The sequence below is a fragment of the Ananas comosus genome, linkage group 9 (assembly GCF_001540865.1).
Source record: "Ananas comosus cultivar F153 linkage group 9, ASM154086v1, whole genome shotgun sequence".
Classification (NCBI taxonomy): domain Eukaryota; kingdom Viridiplantae; phylum Streptophyta; class Magnoliopsida; order Poales; family Bromeliaceae; genus Ananas; species Ananas comosus.
In genome coordinates, this window is record NC_033629.1 from 5,458,857 (window position 1) to 5,475,770 (window position 16,914).

General features: G+C 38.5%; 1 protein-coding gene across 6 annotated transcripts; it reads left to right on the plus strand.

The window, feature by feature from the left end:
* Nucleotides 2,127-10,554, plus strand: LOC109715445. 6 transcript variants are annotated; one of them, XM_020240441.1, is made up of 9 exons: nt 2,127-4,457; nt 4,542-4,625; nt 6,922-7,076; nt 7,819-7,975; nt 8,400-8,489; nt 8,742-8,798; nt 8,962-9,058; nt 9,746-9,992; nt 10,163-10,554. In XM_020240441.1, exon 1 carries the CDS (start codon nt 2,953-2,955, stop codon nt 3,829-3,831), a length of 879 nt encoding a protein of 292 aa, XP_020096030.1. In that variant the 5' UTR covers nt 2,127-2,952; the 3' UTR covers nt 3,832-4,457; nt 4,542-4,625; nt 6,922-7,076; nt 7,819-7,975; nt 8,400-8,489; nt 8,742-8,798; nt 8,962-9,058; nt 9,746-9,992; nt 10,163-10,554. The 6 variants fall into 6 exon arrangements, with proteins under 6 accessions (XP_020096030.1, XP_020096025.1, XP_020096026.1 ...); XM_020240436.1 differs by having other exon boundaries at nt 8,962-9,992; XM_020240437.1 differs by lacking the exon at nt 8,962-9,058.

Genomic DNA, 16,914 nt, shown 5'->3' on the forward strand with positions numbered 1-16,914 from the left:
GTGAAGACACGTTGAATGGTTCACCGTGTCTGGAGAAAGGGAAGGGAAAGAAAAAATATACGTATTATGAAAAAGATAAGTATGAAACATAATGAACTATTCATTGTATTCCGTATTCAACTTAACACCCCAACCCATCCACATGGCGTTTATGTGGCGCCTGCGTGGCAAGGTCAGAACTATTTTTATAAATTTAAATTTGTTGAGATTATTTTTAAAATAAATTGTTTTCAGAGGGCTAATAGCAAAAAAAATTCTTTTTATATAGTTTGTTTTGGCCATTTAACTCTTGCCCGAGTATTCCAACTAACATTATTCTTTTATATTTTAATTATAACTAAATCTTTTGATATTTATTTGCTGTTTCAATTAAGCATCTTCCATTAAAAAGTCCCTGCAAATCAGACGTAAAGTATTATAGGCCAAGATTTAGGGAGTGTTTGGCTTTCCGAAAAAAGTTCAAAAAATAGTTTTTTGCCTAGAAAATTGCTTTTCATATGTTTGAAGCAGTTTTTTTGAAAAACATTTTTTTTAAAAAATTTATAGCAAACTGATATTTTTTACTTTTCAAATTTATATTTGAAAAACAAAAACTAAAGTTTTTTTTAAGAAATCAATTACCAGGCAACCGGAAGGAAGACGATTCTAGAGAAAAGTGACAACAATGAAGTAATTAACCATTTTCTTTCACTATTGTAAAGAATTTTCCAATCTAAGCTATCAAACAATTATTGAGAATGGACAACTCTTTATTATCTAAAAGACTTGTCTATAGACTGATTAAAAAGACACTAAATTAGCTGTAAATCGTATTCGACATCAATAACAATAGAAAATCTGAGGTTCAATAAAGATTTTGGCGAAAAACAAAACCAAACAAAAAATTAGAAAGAAAACAAAACAAAAAAAAAATGGTTAAAAAAAGATTAATTTAAACTCATGAGTAATTTTATTAAATATAATAGTTTTATTCAGATTTTTACAAATAAAGCCAGAATAATTAAGAAATAATGACTAATAGAGTTATCAAATTTAAGAAGATAAACTTAAATAACTTTAACAAATTTAAATTAAAAAAACTGTAAATTAAGAAGGTATCAATAAAAAAAAAATTATAAATTGACAAGTCCATCTCACAATGACTCATAGGTGAGAGAGTCTCCCTAAATTTTACCTAAAAAAATTCCAATTCCAAGTGTACAAAGATAAATTTATCAAACCAACATTACCAATCTGCAATAAAAAAAAAAAAAGAACTGGCCGTATTTGCGTAATTTGTTAAGAATTTGATGGTTGACATCTGAGATCCGTTCGAAACAATTTATTTATTAAAAAATGAACATTTAAAGTTTACATCTTATTAGAGTAACCTTAGTTTCTTCTTAAAAGAAATGAACACTTGAGGGTACATCTTGGAGTAACCCATAACAACAGCAACAAGTAAACCAATCCAAACCAACCCATGTAATGTAAATAAAACAAAATAATAAACAAAGTTTTCCATTTCCAATAATGAGTATGAGTTGGCTAAACAGGTTAGTTATTGTTGCATGGACTCCTCCTAACCCCCCTACTCCCACCACTCCCAGAGCCCATCTCCTCTCATGTGGGGGGGAGGGAATGCCCCTTCATCTCCCTCATTTAATGCCAACATTGTGGGTGCAGTTACCAAGGGCCCAGATCCAAGATAACCGTTTTCATTACCACCCCCCTCTCCCCCCATTATTTCCCATTTTCACGACACCATAATTAATCAATTGATAATAAAGTTTTATAGGATTTGCTTGTTTTGTTTTATGAATACGGTGACAAAGTTCACGAGAATAGTAATAGTTTAATTCAGGAGTAAAATGGTAATAATCATAACTAGTGCAGAGAAAACTGATAGGAAAGTGGTGCCGTGTGGAATGTGTAAAATGTTGTACAAGTTTCGAAACGGACAGAGAGCATCACATATCACATAATAATAAGTTATATACTAAGCCCCTGTTCTCTTATGTCCGTCCTACTGCTCGTTAAGCTCTTTTAATTTTTTCCCTAAGCACTCTTTCTCGGGATCATCTTTGCTGTCTCAAGAGTTTTTTTTTTTTTTTATTATAATAATTTTTTTTTTTTTTTGGGTTGATAATAAAAGAGAGCCAAGTTGTTATGACCTGCACTTGTTGTTGTTGTTGTTGTTCCTCCTCTTTCTGCTTTCTCTCATTAGCCACTGGTGGCGAGGGGTGAGTTGGATTGGAGGGGCATCATCTGACAGTGTAACCGGTGCCTCTTTGTCTTCTTTGCCAGGGAGAGGACACCATTTTCCCATTTTCTCCTCTCTCTCTCTCTCTCTCTCTCTCTCTCTCTCTCCTTTTCTCTGCTTTTTTGTGTGTGTGTGTACTGGCCACATTCTCCAATCCGGTTTCTGGTTTTTGAGGAGGCCTCGTGATCTCTTTGGGATACTAAAAAAGAAGAAAAAAAGGAAAGAAAGAAAGGAAAAGAAAGAAAAAAAAAAGGAAACTGCCCAAGTATTGATTTTGGACTTGTTCTACCCACAGATGCTGTTGGGTGCAGAGTTTTGGGAGGTGGGTTCTTGAGTTCTCGGCACAATGAGGTAGGAGGGTCTCCATCTCCTCCTCCTCCTCCTCCTCCTCCTCTTCTTCTTCTAACTTTTCTTTCTAAAAACTTGGGTGTTTTTTCATTGATGAATCTGTGAAGACCCAGTTTGGTGGTTTCCTTCTTGATCGGCTGTTGTTGTTGTTGTTGTTGTTGTGGGCTTCTTCTTCTTGATTCCCTGACATTGCATCTGGGTTGAACCCATTCAAGCTCTTCTGTGAGTGAGTGCAAATATTTGTGACACTAAAACCCTCCCGATCCCCCTCTCATCTGCATCTGCATCTGCAGTAGAAGGGAGCTGCGCGCATCCTATTCGACGAAAAGCCGGAGAGAGGAGGTTTGATCATTGCAATCAGGATGAGGGATTTCCCTTCTTGCTTCGGCGAGAGCGGAGTTCAGGTCGCCGACGCCTCGTCGGGCGGCGCGGCGGCGAGCAAAGCACATCAGAATCTGGTGACTTGCCTCTACCGGACCCAATTCTCCGGCCGATCCTGCGTGATCACCCTTGCCTGGAGCAAGAACCTGATGGGGCAGGGCCTCAGCATTGAAATCGAGGATTCGCCTTCCGGCCGCTGCTTGTGCAAGGTCGAGATTAAGCCGTGGCTCTTCTCGAAAAGGAAAGGCTCCAAGGGCTTAGAGGCCGAGAATGGCAAAGTTGAGATCTTTTGGGACCTCTCGGCCGCCAAGTTCGGACCCGGGCCTGAGCCGTTGGAAAATTTCTACGTAGCCGTGATCTTCGATCTCGAGATGGTCCTCTTGCTCGGCGATCTCACAAAGGAGGCGTACCGTAAAACCGGCGCGAGCCCTCCTCCTTCAAATGCTTCTTTTATCGCCAAGAGAGAGCATGTATACGGAAAGAAAGTGTACTATGCGAAGGCGCAGTTCTGCAATAATGGCCAATCCCATGATCTTGCGATCGAGTGCGATACAGCCGGACTGAAAGACCCGTGCCTCGAGATTCGCGTCGACAAGAAGCGGGTGATGCAGGTGAAGCGGCTGGCGTGGAAGTTCAGGGGGAACCAGACGATCTTAGTCGATGGTTTCCCCGTGGAGGTGTTCTGGGACGTGCACAATTGGCTCTTCGGATCTCCTTCCGGGAGTGCGGTGTTCATGTTTCAGACGTGCCAGTCTGCCGAGAAGCTGCTGTCATGGTCATCTTCTCAAATTTTCGGAGATTCCCAACCACAAGGGGCTCTTGGTTTTTCTTTGATATTATATGCGTGGAAGAATGAGTAGGTGTATACGGGAGGATTCTTGATATATGCGATTTCTCCTGTGAGTGCTAACAAGATGTTTTAGTGAGTGATTTGTTTTGAAAATGTGCTTGAGGCTTCGCTCCTTTTTCCCCCCCCCCTTTTTTCTTTACCATCTCTTCTAAATTGATCTGTTCCAATAGATTGGCAACATTTTCTGAATTTGAATTGGTCTACTACTTTAGCTTGTATCTAGTTGAATAGGTTTTAAAGATTGCAGTGCCCTCAGAAACAAGTATATATGTTTTTATGGAAACTGAATGGAAGATTAATACAGAAATTGTGTGATGAAGCTGAGTCTGGAAAGACGATGATTTTTTTCTTTTCGTTCTTCGTTCTTTCTGACTGACTTGTCATTGCACCTCACTGCTGTAACTATCTGAGCTGTTGTATTTAGAACTTGTGTCTTATCTAATTCACTCTCCACATGGTGTTCTTAGTTGCTACATCGTAGCCAAATATTGCCTCTTTTCTTGACAGTGTGAGGAATGATAAACTGATTCCTGTAGCATCATGACTCTGCACATTAATGTGCTCTGGTGCTGATACCCTGTTTAAGTAACCCCACTTTGCTGAGAATGAAGGTTCGTCGTGAATGGATCTATCAAGGTTTACCAATTGTCCTTCCATTCTTTGAACTTCTGTTCGCTCTCTTTTCCTCAAAGGTTTATTAAAAATGTCTCTCCTATGTAGGAGCGTAGATGATTATTATGGAAATTCTGGACTGTGAAACTGCTACTTGAGTGAATTGGATGTCGACCAACTGTTTCCCTGCAGGTTAGTGGAATTTATAATCTTCCTTTCATGTAGCAGTGCTGGTGATATTCAATAATTGTTTGTTATATGCTTTTCCATAAACAACCTACTTGATATGTATGGCTAGTCCTGCTTTCTATTTGGCTAATAGGCTGACACATTCTTTTCGATGGTATTTTGAATATTCTCAAGGTTCTAGTTTTACTAAGATATGACAATGATATAAGCAGATATCAGGACCAAAGGAACAAATTATAGTCTTTTTCTTTTTTTTCCCCTAACATAACTCATATATCTTATTTCTCTGAATTTCAGTTATTCTGAAAGCCATAAAAGTATTTATTGTATTATGAACTTCTTCAGAATTATTTGTCTTGATTAGCTCTGGATACAGTGATACACTTTCTTCTAAGTTACTACCAATGTCCCGTCAATTTAGCAATTACTGTTCTTGTTTAGCTTATCCAATTTATAACTTGTTTAGTCCACACGAAAGTGTTTTGTTGAAATTTTTATTAGTGTTCGATGTTTGCGTGGCAGTGAGGCAGTAACATTCTTCATATCCTGTTCCCTTACACAAAACTAAATTGTTTCCTCACGAATTCATGCTAGTTCTCTGAATCGAGCAGTCTGTACCTTAATGCAAATTGTCTCAAGTTTCTTTTTTTCCATAATTTGGGAAGAATGTCATCCGCTGATGGTAATATGGTATACTCTTTGTTTCAATAATTCAGCCACTGTTATCTTTAGAACAAAGGGAATGATCAGGGGCTGCACAGTCATAACAGTAAGTCCCATGATCATGCTGGCAATGGCATTAAGTTAATGCTATTAGCAAAAGCATAAGTGACATTGCAAAGAACTCGTTAACTAAATATGAATATGATGATATTTAATAGGAAACGATAGTCAGCAGGAAGGAAAAATAGGTGTCAAGCGCACATAATGAATAGGAATACATCTTCGATTCTCATACTAGATACTGTGTGAAAGACTGCTAGTAAAACTCATTCTAAGGGTGTTGGCATGAGGTTACTCTGTGTGTTGGCGCAATGCATGCTGTAAAATGGCAATTCAATATTCACTGTTGCTTATAAATTACTGATTTTGGGATTTCTTTATCCTTTTTTTAAAAATATTTAAATCCTTTGGTCCAAAAAGAAACTAAGTGAACAAATTTCCAAGAAATTAAATGTTTGTTCATCTTTGTAATCTCAATAACTTTAACATATGTTGTTGTTACGTGCTCTTTACATTACATGTTGCAGTGGACACGACCAGCTAGGTTTATAAAGTATGCTTGTGTTGTCTTATCTCTTTCCACCAAGTTTTGACAGATAAAGGTGCTTATTGACAGCTTCTATGTGGCACCTTAGACCTCAAATGTAGAACTGGTAAATAATGATAGATTAGCCATCTAGGTAAGCAGTGGAAACCAAGAAGTGAAAATGGCGATTTCTACAGAAATTTTAAGATAACATGCTTGAAGAAAATTGTCATGGTACTATGAATCTTAAGGAATCGAAAGATAAGACCTCAAAGTGGGTTGAACAAAAGAAAATTAATTTGGCTAGTTAGTCTAGGTATTGGGTGGAAAAGTAACCCTTTGGAATTGAAGCTTTGACTGAAAAGAAAGCAAATTTACTGTTCCGTAAGTGGTACATTGGCTGTAGAGAATGATCAAGTGATTGATTGGAGGAATCATGTAGTGCAACAATGTGAACTTTTCAAGCACATATAAATGACTTTTATCCTGAAATGCTTCTGGCTTTATATTTTCAGAAAGAATATGCATCATTTTCTTCTTCTCTTTTCCCATAAAACTTGCTAGTTTCTAAATTATTTTATCTTTCGGCATGCGTATTAGTTTTTATGTTTTGTCAATGTATCATTATTCATTTATGGGAAAACTTCAAAAACCCCCCCGTGGTTTCGTAGTTTCTCACTTTGCCCCCCTGTGGTTTAAAAAGTATCAGTTTGCTCCCCTGTGATTTCTTTTTTCTCTTTTTCTTATCAATTTCATTATTTTTTTTTCTTAAATCAGTGATAAAGTTAAAATTAAAGGGTACTAAAGTGAATATTTGATAAATCTAGATGGGTATTTGAAGTTTTTTGTATATAATTTAATGAAATATTAACGAAAAAGCTATCGAAAAGATAAAAACGAAACCACAGGGGGGCAATTTGATACATTTTAAACCACAAGGGGGCAAAGTGAGAAACTACGAAACCACAGGGGGGGTTTTTGAAGTTTTCCCTTCATTTATTTGTGACAGATACTACTAAAGCATGCTTCTGTGTTATCTTCGTTGTCCAGTTTGGAAACTACAAAGGATTAGCTCTTTCAGCAGTAGCGTAAGCTCCTTAATTTACATCGACTGATCGGCAACGCATGTGTTAGTTTTTTCATTTGTTGTGACAACAACTCCTTTGAGGTCAACAAGATCTAATTATCTTTAATTATTGTTAAAGGTTGGTTATTGTACTACGTTATTAATTGTAGAGTAGAGATGTCTTAGTAATGTTGTTTAGTATATGCTTCCTTTTGTGTTCTTTGTTTCCAAGCTTACTACTTTGACGGAAATATATTTTTATTTTGATCATCAATTATGTCTATGTTTCTCATGAATATTCAAATGTGCTACTTTACTTTACATTAAATTTAATACCATTCCTGTGCATGATATGTACCACTCAAGCTAACAATCAGTTGATAGTAATATTCCTATGAAAAGTATAATGCATCAAGGCAATGCACAAATTCATAATGCTAGTTGCTATTAAAATGTTCAGTTAATTCCTGAAATTTGACAAATTATAATTTGGACTCTGTCTTTCGTTTAAACAGATTAGTAGCTCGACTTACCTAATTTCTCATGTTCTTGCCATACTAGCATTTTACATCCAAAATCTTTATCCTCCAATAAGGGTTCTGCGAATGAACTTTTAAAACCTACACAGATCCGGACTACAATGGTATTTGAGTTAGCAATACAATTAGTCTTAAATTGAAAATTGTGATTCGTTGGTAACTATTTTACCTGTACACTTAGCCTTAAAATTTGCCTTCGTAAATTTTCTTGATGTTGTTTCATCAATTTTCTTGATGTCCTTTCATCATCGTGATAAACTTTTACATTTTTTTTAATATTTCCTCTCTTCTTTTTTTTTTCCCTTCCTATCCAAGCAACTTGTTTTTCTCTCTTTATTTCAGGAGCTGCTTTACTATGTGGTGTAGCACTAAAAAAAGCGAAGATCCTGCATTCCATACTCTGGACTGGGTTGCTATATTCTGTGCTCCGATATCTACATGCTTGGAATTATCAGGAAAGTGGGGAAAAAAAAAAACATTTTCCAGTAAAGTGAAGTAGGTGAGAGAGAATCAACTGCCATATTATCAGTTTGTTCGTAGGACTTTCAGATACAGTTCCTGTGTATTCATGTAGCTCAAGTTTTCAACCCTATTGTTCGAATTGTAACATTAAACCATCCTGTTGCGGTTTTAGGACTTGATTGTCATTATAATTGAGCATTGTGACAATTTTATGACTACTTTAGAAAGATGTAAATAAGATTTAACAGCTTAATTTTACTGAGTTTTGTTGATTCTTATAATTTATCTTGACAAACCACAAGATTTCATGTGCTCTCTAGTTAGCTGTATTCTAGCGGCAAGTCCCAAATGAGAAATTGGATTGACCACTGCTGAGTGATAAAATGTCACACTTTGAACTAGAGAGTTGTTAAGCGGAATCAAATTATATTTAATTTCTCCTTCTCCTTTCACTCTCTCAGGGTCGAAGGATCTGCAAATGTAAAATTCAAGCAGAAGATATGGGAGTTGGTGTGCAGAGAACAGCATATTTTTAGTAACAAAATAGGCAGGTGCATATCAAATGTGAATATGCTCAATTATTCCCTTCCTTACTAGATTTGTTCTACTGATTGTTTATTTGTTATGTTGATGGTATAACAACTACCATGCTAAAATAAATTGCCATGTTTTTAATTGCATTCCACGTGGATCAACTCTCAACACACCATGTGGACATCTCACCTGTGGCACTTATTTTTTTTGATAGGAAGATGTCCTTGAGAAGATATCTGTGTCTCATAATGAAAGATGTTTGCTTGCAGGTAGACCCTTGGTTTGTTCTATTGCCAAGTCAAGGAGAGATAGGCCATCCTCACAAGGTAGGTGCTTTCATTGGAGCCATAATAATATGGTCTTATGGGTTAAGAGCTCACTTAATGTAGAGATGCAAGGACAAATTAAGGGCTTGTTTGGTTCACCTATTTTAGACTACGAAATCGGAATGAAATTCGTTGATTTCGACACTTGTTATTTGTTTTGCAGGAATCGGATTCCGATTCCCGTTCCACTCTGGAATGGGCATGATCGAATTTATTTATGCCCCAATCCGGATTTGAATTCCGGATTGGTCCATTCCAAAGTAAACCACTCAAAACTCTTTCTTACAAACACTCTCCCTTCCTCTTCCTTCATCAATCTTCTCTTTCTTAACCAAAACTCTCTTCCAAAATTTCAGATGTCATTCTGATTTCCAATCCAATAATTAATGAAGTAATTTTAAATTATTTGTCATTCCATTTCTCATTCCAATGCAATCCAATTTCATTTTCTATTCCAGTGTTTATTTGTTGAATTCCTCATTAGTAGAAATTCTTGGTTATAGGTGTGTTATGACTGTTTTGCTGAAAAAAGACATGGTTAGGATTGTGTAAACCATCTCCATGTATGAGAATGTGTTTATTTATCGAATTCCTTAATTGTAGAAATTCTTGAATTTTATAGAAAATAATTTACGATAACAACAAGGCTATCATGGTTAGAGTTGCGAAAACTATCTCTCTGCATGCGAAAGTAGTATTTTCTTTAATTTTCTTTTTTAGTTAGTATATATATTTCGAGCGCATTAAAATTAACCAGATTGCCTAGAGTGAAGAAGGTTGTGCATAATTGGATGTCTTTTTCTTGAAGAAAATCTTGCTTTATTGCTTATGATGATATATAGAGCAAGAAGCAAGAAATAGCTTTTGGAGGGGAGAGAGAGAGAGAGAGAGAGAGGGAAAGTGACGTGGTACCAAAATATAATACCTAATTCATGATTGGACTGCAGAGGAATTAATGGGAATGTGGCAGAGGAATGGTGAAATAGACTTCACCCAAGGCCTACAGCAAGCCATTTTGTTTACTACAACCTTTCAACCCCCTCTCCTATTTCTTTGCCCTCATTCTCCATCCACAAATGAGGCAACAAACAACAATAAGAAGCAGCCACCCCTACTCACCTATGGGTTGGCTTCACTCCCTCTTCTCCCCACTTAGGAGGTTGTGGCTTCGTATGCACTCCGCGCGCAACAAGAGTATGTTATGCTTTCGCACTTACATGTATATTAGCTTTTATATTTTTTCGGTCTCGCTCTATCCAACTGAGCTATATTTTATTTCTCTTCTTATTGATGTATTACTATTATTATTGTCATTGTTGGAAACAAGTTGGTGACACTGATAATGTCATTGATTGTATTGATAGATAGGGGGATATATATTCTCTACGATGACGTGAAGTCGTGCCAGTGCGAGGATGTGCAGATTCTTTGGTCGATCCTCGTGGAGTCGCATCCACACCCGACTCCGCTCCGATTGAAGCAATGAGGTTTTGCTTGCCCATGAGAAGGAAGAGAGGAAGAGCATCAGATGAGCGAGGTTTGATGTAAATATTATATATTTAAGTATCAACTGAGGAGATAACCTATTTCATATATCTCATGAGAGAGAGAGAGGACTCTTGTGTTTAGTGAATGAGGGTGATATTTTGTACATACATACATTATGGCACGAACATACACACATATACATACATAAGTGCATGCATAAATACATTGAATATATGAGGAACTAATACAAGAATAAATTTATTAAGGATGGTGGAGAGCATTTTTCTGTTTCTTTTTCAAATGGTTGGTTTGTCCATTCTGGAGTAGCTGTGGGATAACATAGATTCAATTTCATGTTTTAATTAAGTTTCCATTTGCAATTGCAGAGATATTGCATTGTATGTGAAGAGAAATTACGACGAAAAATTAGTATGTTTGTTTTTACACGAAATATCACGTTCTATAGCCGATAATGAACAGTTATAATATATTTTCCATGATATGTTTTTTATGGTCCCTTGAAAAAAAAAAAAAAAAAAATTTCTATATGCTTTCATCTTAAAACTTTAATATCAAATGGGCCCTAATACTGTACAATTTAAGTTGCTGCTTATAAGAAAATGCAAATTTATAGTCTAAAATACTGTTGAGTATGATGTGACTGCACACGCGTGCATAGAATGTAATTAAGATACTTTCGTGGGTACAGAAGATGTACGGAGACCCTCAACTCTCTAGTAGACTTTGAAATGACCCTTCTAGTGTGAACTTTTTTATTAAGACCTCCTAAGAGCTTAATTATTTTAGAATTAACTAATTTTAGTTAAAAAAGATAGAATTTTTATCAGATACACTGATGATTTCATAATTTTTAATTACTTTTTAGCAGATAAGGCTATAATAAATAATGATTAATGGGAATAGAAATGCAATTTAACAAAATTTTTAACCTAATAACTTGAAATAATTCCAAACGACTCATTTCACACTCCAGAGATGTGTAGATCTTTACCAATAAAATTCTAACCAGTCTTTGTTAGTGATAGCTAGAAAAAATGGCTAAAGATTCTAATTAAAGTTTTATAACCTTATTTTAAATTTCTTTTATTTGATGAAATAGCTGTTCAGAGTATATTTAAAGGCCAATTTGCATAAAAAAATCCACTAGTTTTGAGCATTTGCAAAAGTGTGCCACTATTTTTTATTTTGTAGATTCGGACCGAATTTTAGAAACTTGACTAAAATATTCTTATTCTTTTTTCTCTCTCTCTTTTTTTTGTCTCTCGTTCTTTTTCTTCTTTCTCTCCGAAGAAGGTGGCGGACGCAGAGACGGCCCGTCTCACTTCTGTCCCGCTTGCCCTCGCCCTCGCCCTCGCCCGCGCACCTTCCCTCCACCCTCCTCGCCTCCGACCCTACCGAGCACCACAACCCTCTTTCTTTTTTTTTTTTTTCCCTCTCTGACATTTCTTCACCGTCTCCCGGCTTCTTTACAATAGTAAAGAGGATAATATCACATCCTCTCCCTCTTCTTTTTTTCTTTTGTTCTTTTTTTTCCTTTTTTCTCTTCGATTCGACCCACCTCTACCGCCTCTGCGACCCTCCACGACAGTAACGAGAACAGTGCCACATCCTCTTCCTCCGCCTTCGCCAGCATTAGCACCGGCACCGATGCTGGCACTAGTGCTGGAAAAGGAGAACTCAAAGCGAGTGCGAGTGAGAGCAGAGCGAAGGAAAAAAATACAAAAATAAAAAAATAAAAAGAATAAAGAATAAAACATAAAGAAAAAAACTTTTTTTACAATAAAATAAAGAATCAGAGAGAAAAAAAGAGGATGATGAAGTTGTAATATTTTAAGGAAACGTTGCACTATTTCAAAAAAACGTTGTACTGTTTTAGAGAAATGCACTCGTTAAGAGAAAAATTATACTTTTTTGAATGAAAGTTGCACTCTTTGAACGAAAATTGCATTCTTTAGGCAAAAATTATACTATTTCTCCTCTTTGTCCTTTTTCTTCTCTTTTCTCTTCGTTTTCATGTGTTTCTTCTCTGCCCATCTCTTTTTCACCTTCTACCTTTGTTGACAGATCCTCCGCCTATCTCTCTCCGACCCTTTTTTTTTTTTTCCTCCCCGGCGGTGGAGAAGGGTCGAAAATTAAAAAAAAAGGGTCACGACGCGGCTTCGGCGGGTTTGGAGGCGAGGAGGGCAGAGCATGTGTGAGCACGGGCAAGAGCACAGGGGCAGAAGGTGGAGAATTTGCCGACGGAGAGGGAAAGAAAAGAAGGTCGGAGAGATATGGGCGGAGGATCTGCCGACGGAGGTGGAAGGCGAAGAAGAGATGGGTGGAGAAGAAACACACGAAAATAAAGAAGAAGGAGAAGAAAGAGGAGGAAGAGAAGAAACAGTATAATTTTTGCTCAAAAAGTGCAACTTTCGTTCAAATAGTGTAACTTTCGTCCAAAAAAGTGTAATTTTTCTCTTAAAGAGTGCAAGTTTTTTCTACAATAGTGAAACGTTTTTATGAAATGGTGTAATGTTTCCTTAAAACATTGCAACTTCATCGTGCACGGGGGCCACGACCTCGTCGCGCGTAGGTGCCGGCAGAGAAAGGGGGTGGCAGTGCGAGGGGCGCTTGACGACGATGGTGACGAAGATGGTAGAGGAGGAAGAAAGAGGAGGAGGATGAGAAAACGGAGGGGGAGGAGGAGGAAGAAGAAGAGAATGAGAAATGGTGTAAATTTCACCCAAATAGTGCAACTTTGACTTAAAGAGTGTAACTCTCATTCCAAATAGTGTAATTTCTCTCTCAAAGTGTGCAACTTTTATCTAAAATAGTGCAAAATTTTTTTAAAACAGTGTAACTTTATTTTAACAGTGCAATTTCATCTTCTTCCTTCTTCTACGATTTTTTATCTTTCTTGTAGAAAAAAAAAATTTTTATTTTTATTTTTTATTATTCTTATTTTCTTTCTCTCTATAATTTTTTTTGTCACGACCTCTCTCTTGCCCTCTATCGCAGCTACAGCCCTTGCCGGAGTGCAATTATTTTTCTCCCTTATCCTCGCCGACATGCTTCTCGGCCCGAAGAAGCACTTCCTCTTCGTCGCTAGCGGCGGCGGTGGGGACGGCGGGTGAAGGAGGGTTGAAGAGGAGAAAAAAAAAAGGGTCGCGGCGCGGCCTCAGCGGGGTCGGAGGCGAGGAAGGCGGGGTGTGCGTGGGCGAGGCCGACGGCGTGAAAGGCAGAGGCGGGGGGGCCGTTTTCGCCTCTTCTCCGCCGACTTCTTCTGTCACGCCCCGAGCCCGATCCTTTTTGGCCGGTTCGAGAGCGTCAAACAGACGCCGAACGGACAAAGCTTCCCCTGTCCGCCCAAGGCTCAACACTAGTATCAATAGAGTACAAATTTGCATAAGCGGAAGCATACACAATGGCTTGCACGAGAGCAAGCAATAGCCAAGGTGAAAGAATTAGCAATTCAATATACAAGTAATATGACTAATTTAAATCACATACATGCATCATTTTTTTTTTTTTTTTACACCTCATTTCTCCCAAAATATAACTTTTGACATTTAAAGTAAATATTCTTTACATCATTCATTAAAGCAAGTTCATAATACTAAAATCATCAAATACAAAAGATGATAGTAAAGGGTGTGCAACTACAAAATGAAATCCATCTCGGGCGATCTCTACCTAGGGCGCGATGCCCTACTTGCCAACAAGTAAAAGCGGAGCGACGGTTTCCGGCGGGAAAGTTGCAAAGTTTACCTATACCCGTTTGGAAATGGAAAAATATTGCAATGGACTTCGTGACCGGGTTGCCTCGATCTCAAGGTGGGCACGATGCAATTTGGGTGATTGTAGACCGGTTGACGAAGTCGGCGTATTTCCTACCGATTCATATTACTTGGTCCGGGGACAAGTTGGCTCAAGTGTATATTGATGAGATTGTGAGACTTCATAGGGTGCCCATGTCTATCGTGTCGGATCGGGACCCGAGGTTCACCTCTCACTTTTGGAGGAGCCTACAGGAGGCCTTGGGAACGCGACTCGACTTTAGCACGGCATTTCATCCTCAAAGTGACGGTCAATCGGAGAGGACAATACAAATACTTGAGGATATGCTTCGAGCGTGTGTACTGGATTATAAGGGCAATTGGCATGATCATCTTCCGATGGCGGAGTTCGTGTACAATAACAGCTATCAAGAAAGTATCGCGATGGCGCCATTCGAGGCCCTTTATGGAAAGAAGTGTCGCTCTCCAATTCATTGGAGCGATGTGGGCGAAAGGGCGGCTCTTGGCCCCGATGTAGTGCGGGAGGCAGAGGAGAAAGTCCGTCTTGCTCGCCAACGACTTGCTACGGCATAATCTCGGCAAAAGAGCTATGCCGACAAACGGAGGAAAGATATCGAATTTGCCGTTGGAGACCACGTGCTTTTAAAGATTTCGCCGATGTGAGGGATTAAGCGGTTTGGAATTCGTGGGAAGCTAAGTCCCCGATACCTTGGACCGTTTGAGGTGTTGGAGCGGGTCGGCGCGGTGGCATACAAGATAGCATTACCACCGAGGCTTGTGGGAGTACACGACGTGTTTCATGTATCGAATCTCCGCAAGTATGTGCACGACCCCGAGCATGTTCTCTCGTTTGAACCGTCCGAGATTCAAGAGGACATGACCTATGAGGAGTTCCCGGCATACATAATCGACCGAGAAGTAAGAAAACTACGAAATCGCGAGATTCCGTATGTTAAAATTCGTTGGTGTAATCACAACGACCGAGAAGCTACTTGGGAGCTCGAGAGCGCAATGAGGGAACATAATATCTGTCACGCCCCGAGCCCGATCCTTTTTGTCCGGTTCGAGAGCGTCAAACAAACGCCGAACGGACAGAGCTTCCCCTGTCCGCCCAAGGCTCAACACTAGTATCAATAGAGTACAAATTTGTATAAGTGGAAGCATACACAATGGCTTGCACGAGGGCAAGCAATAGCCAAGGTGAAAGAATTAGCAATTCAATATACAAGTAATATGACTAATTTAAATCACATACATGCATCATTTCTTTTCTTTTTTTTTTTACATCTCATTTCTTTCAAAATATAACTTTTGACATTTAAAGTAAATATTCTTTACATCATTCATTAAAGCAAGTTCATAATACTAAAATCATCAAATACAAAAGATGATAGTAAAGGGTGTGCAACTACAAAATGAAATCCATCTCGGGCGGTCTCTACCTAGGGCGCGATGCCCTTATCGCGATCATCTGCCGGCTCGCTCGGTCCCGGCTCTGTGGAAATAGTGGGGTGAGAACTACAACAAAGTTCCCAGTGGGTTCGGCAACCAACCACGCCGACTATCCCACTAGGTCTAATCAGGCATAATAGAAGAAAGAATAGATAATAACCAACTAACAAATGCAGCTAATATGCCTGAACAATAAATAAAACTATGCTCGATAGAATGCTCATGATGAATGCAAGATTAACTTTTCATTACCCAATCTCATGGCTAGCCCGTAGGTTTCGCCCTCACAAACTAACCAACCCAAATTCCTATTATCGGGGAGATAACCGCTATGACCCGACGGGACCGCCCTCTGGGGAGATAACCGCTACGACCCAGTGATGACAACTCCGGAGCACATCGCCCGAGGGGGAGCTACCGCCCTCGAGCAAGGACTATTAGGTGAGTACGATCAATCCTTAACTTTAAGGATTTTAAGTTCAATCCATTCCTTGACTTCAAGGAGAACCATGTACATATGACCCTTAATTCTAAGGTGTTTATGTCATAATGTCACTACTTGTTCTTGTTCTTTGTCAATGATGCCACACTTGTTTTCTAAGTCCTCTAGACTCATCAATGTCACTTGCTAAATCTATGTCAACATGTCACATTTGTTTACTAACCCTTCTAGGTTCTTGTCCCTTGTCATGCATATATAGGGTTACCAATTCTCATTCATTTACTACTATTTCTCAAGCATTAGAACTCATATCATGCAAAGAAAATTTACAATTAACCCTACTATGCAACATGCTCAATATAAATACATATGCTCAAATATGACGCTTTAGACATAAAGGGATTTCCGATGTCCTTGGAATGCACCACCCACCTTAGATGGTCACAAGGATGCTACGGTGAATTTCTTGGAATTTTTGAAGCCCTAGTCCGCGTGCTGCGGCTATCTGTACGGAAAATGACGTTTTTGTTAATAACTTTGCGTACACTCGTCGGATTGTCGAACCGAGCGTTCCAACGCGTTTAAAATACCCTCAATTAGGTTTCTACATGATCAAAATAGATCAAAACCCAACTTGGGCAAAACCCCTCTTTGGGATGCCCTAACATGTTATTTTTGCATTTCTCCGAGATTGATCTCATTCCTAAGCAAAAGATAGCTTAGATTCACATGGGAAGCTCTCTAATAAGGTTTCTAAGCTTTTAGAACCATCCCTAGGGCATCTACTTTGAGCCCTAGTGATCCACCATGAGAGGGGTCTAAGAAATCCATGTTTTTCATGGAGTCATGGTCCTTAGAGGATTTCCTCACTTGTAGAGAGATCAAAACCCAAAAATCTAAGGTCTAAACCCAAACCCTAAACTCATTTTTGCATAAG

Bases quoted from the DNA above. Each gene is read 5' to 3' on its own strand.
- LOC109715445 (XM_020240436.1), top strand. From the start codon at position 2,953: ATGAGGGATTTCCCTTCTTGCTTCGGCGAGAGCGGAGTTCAGGTCGCC.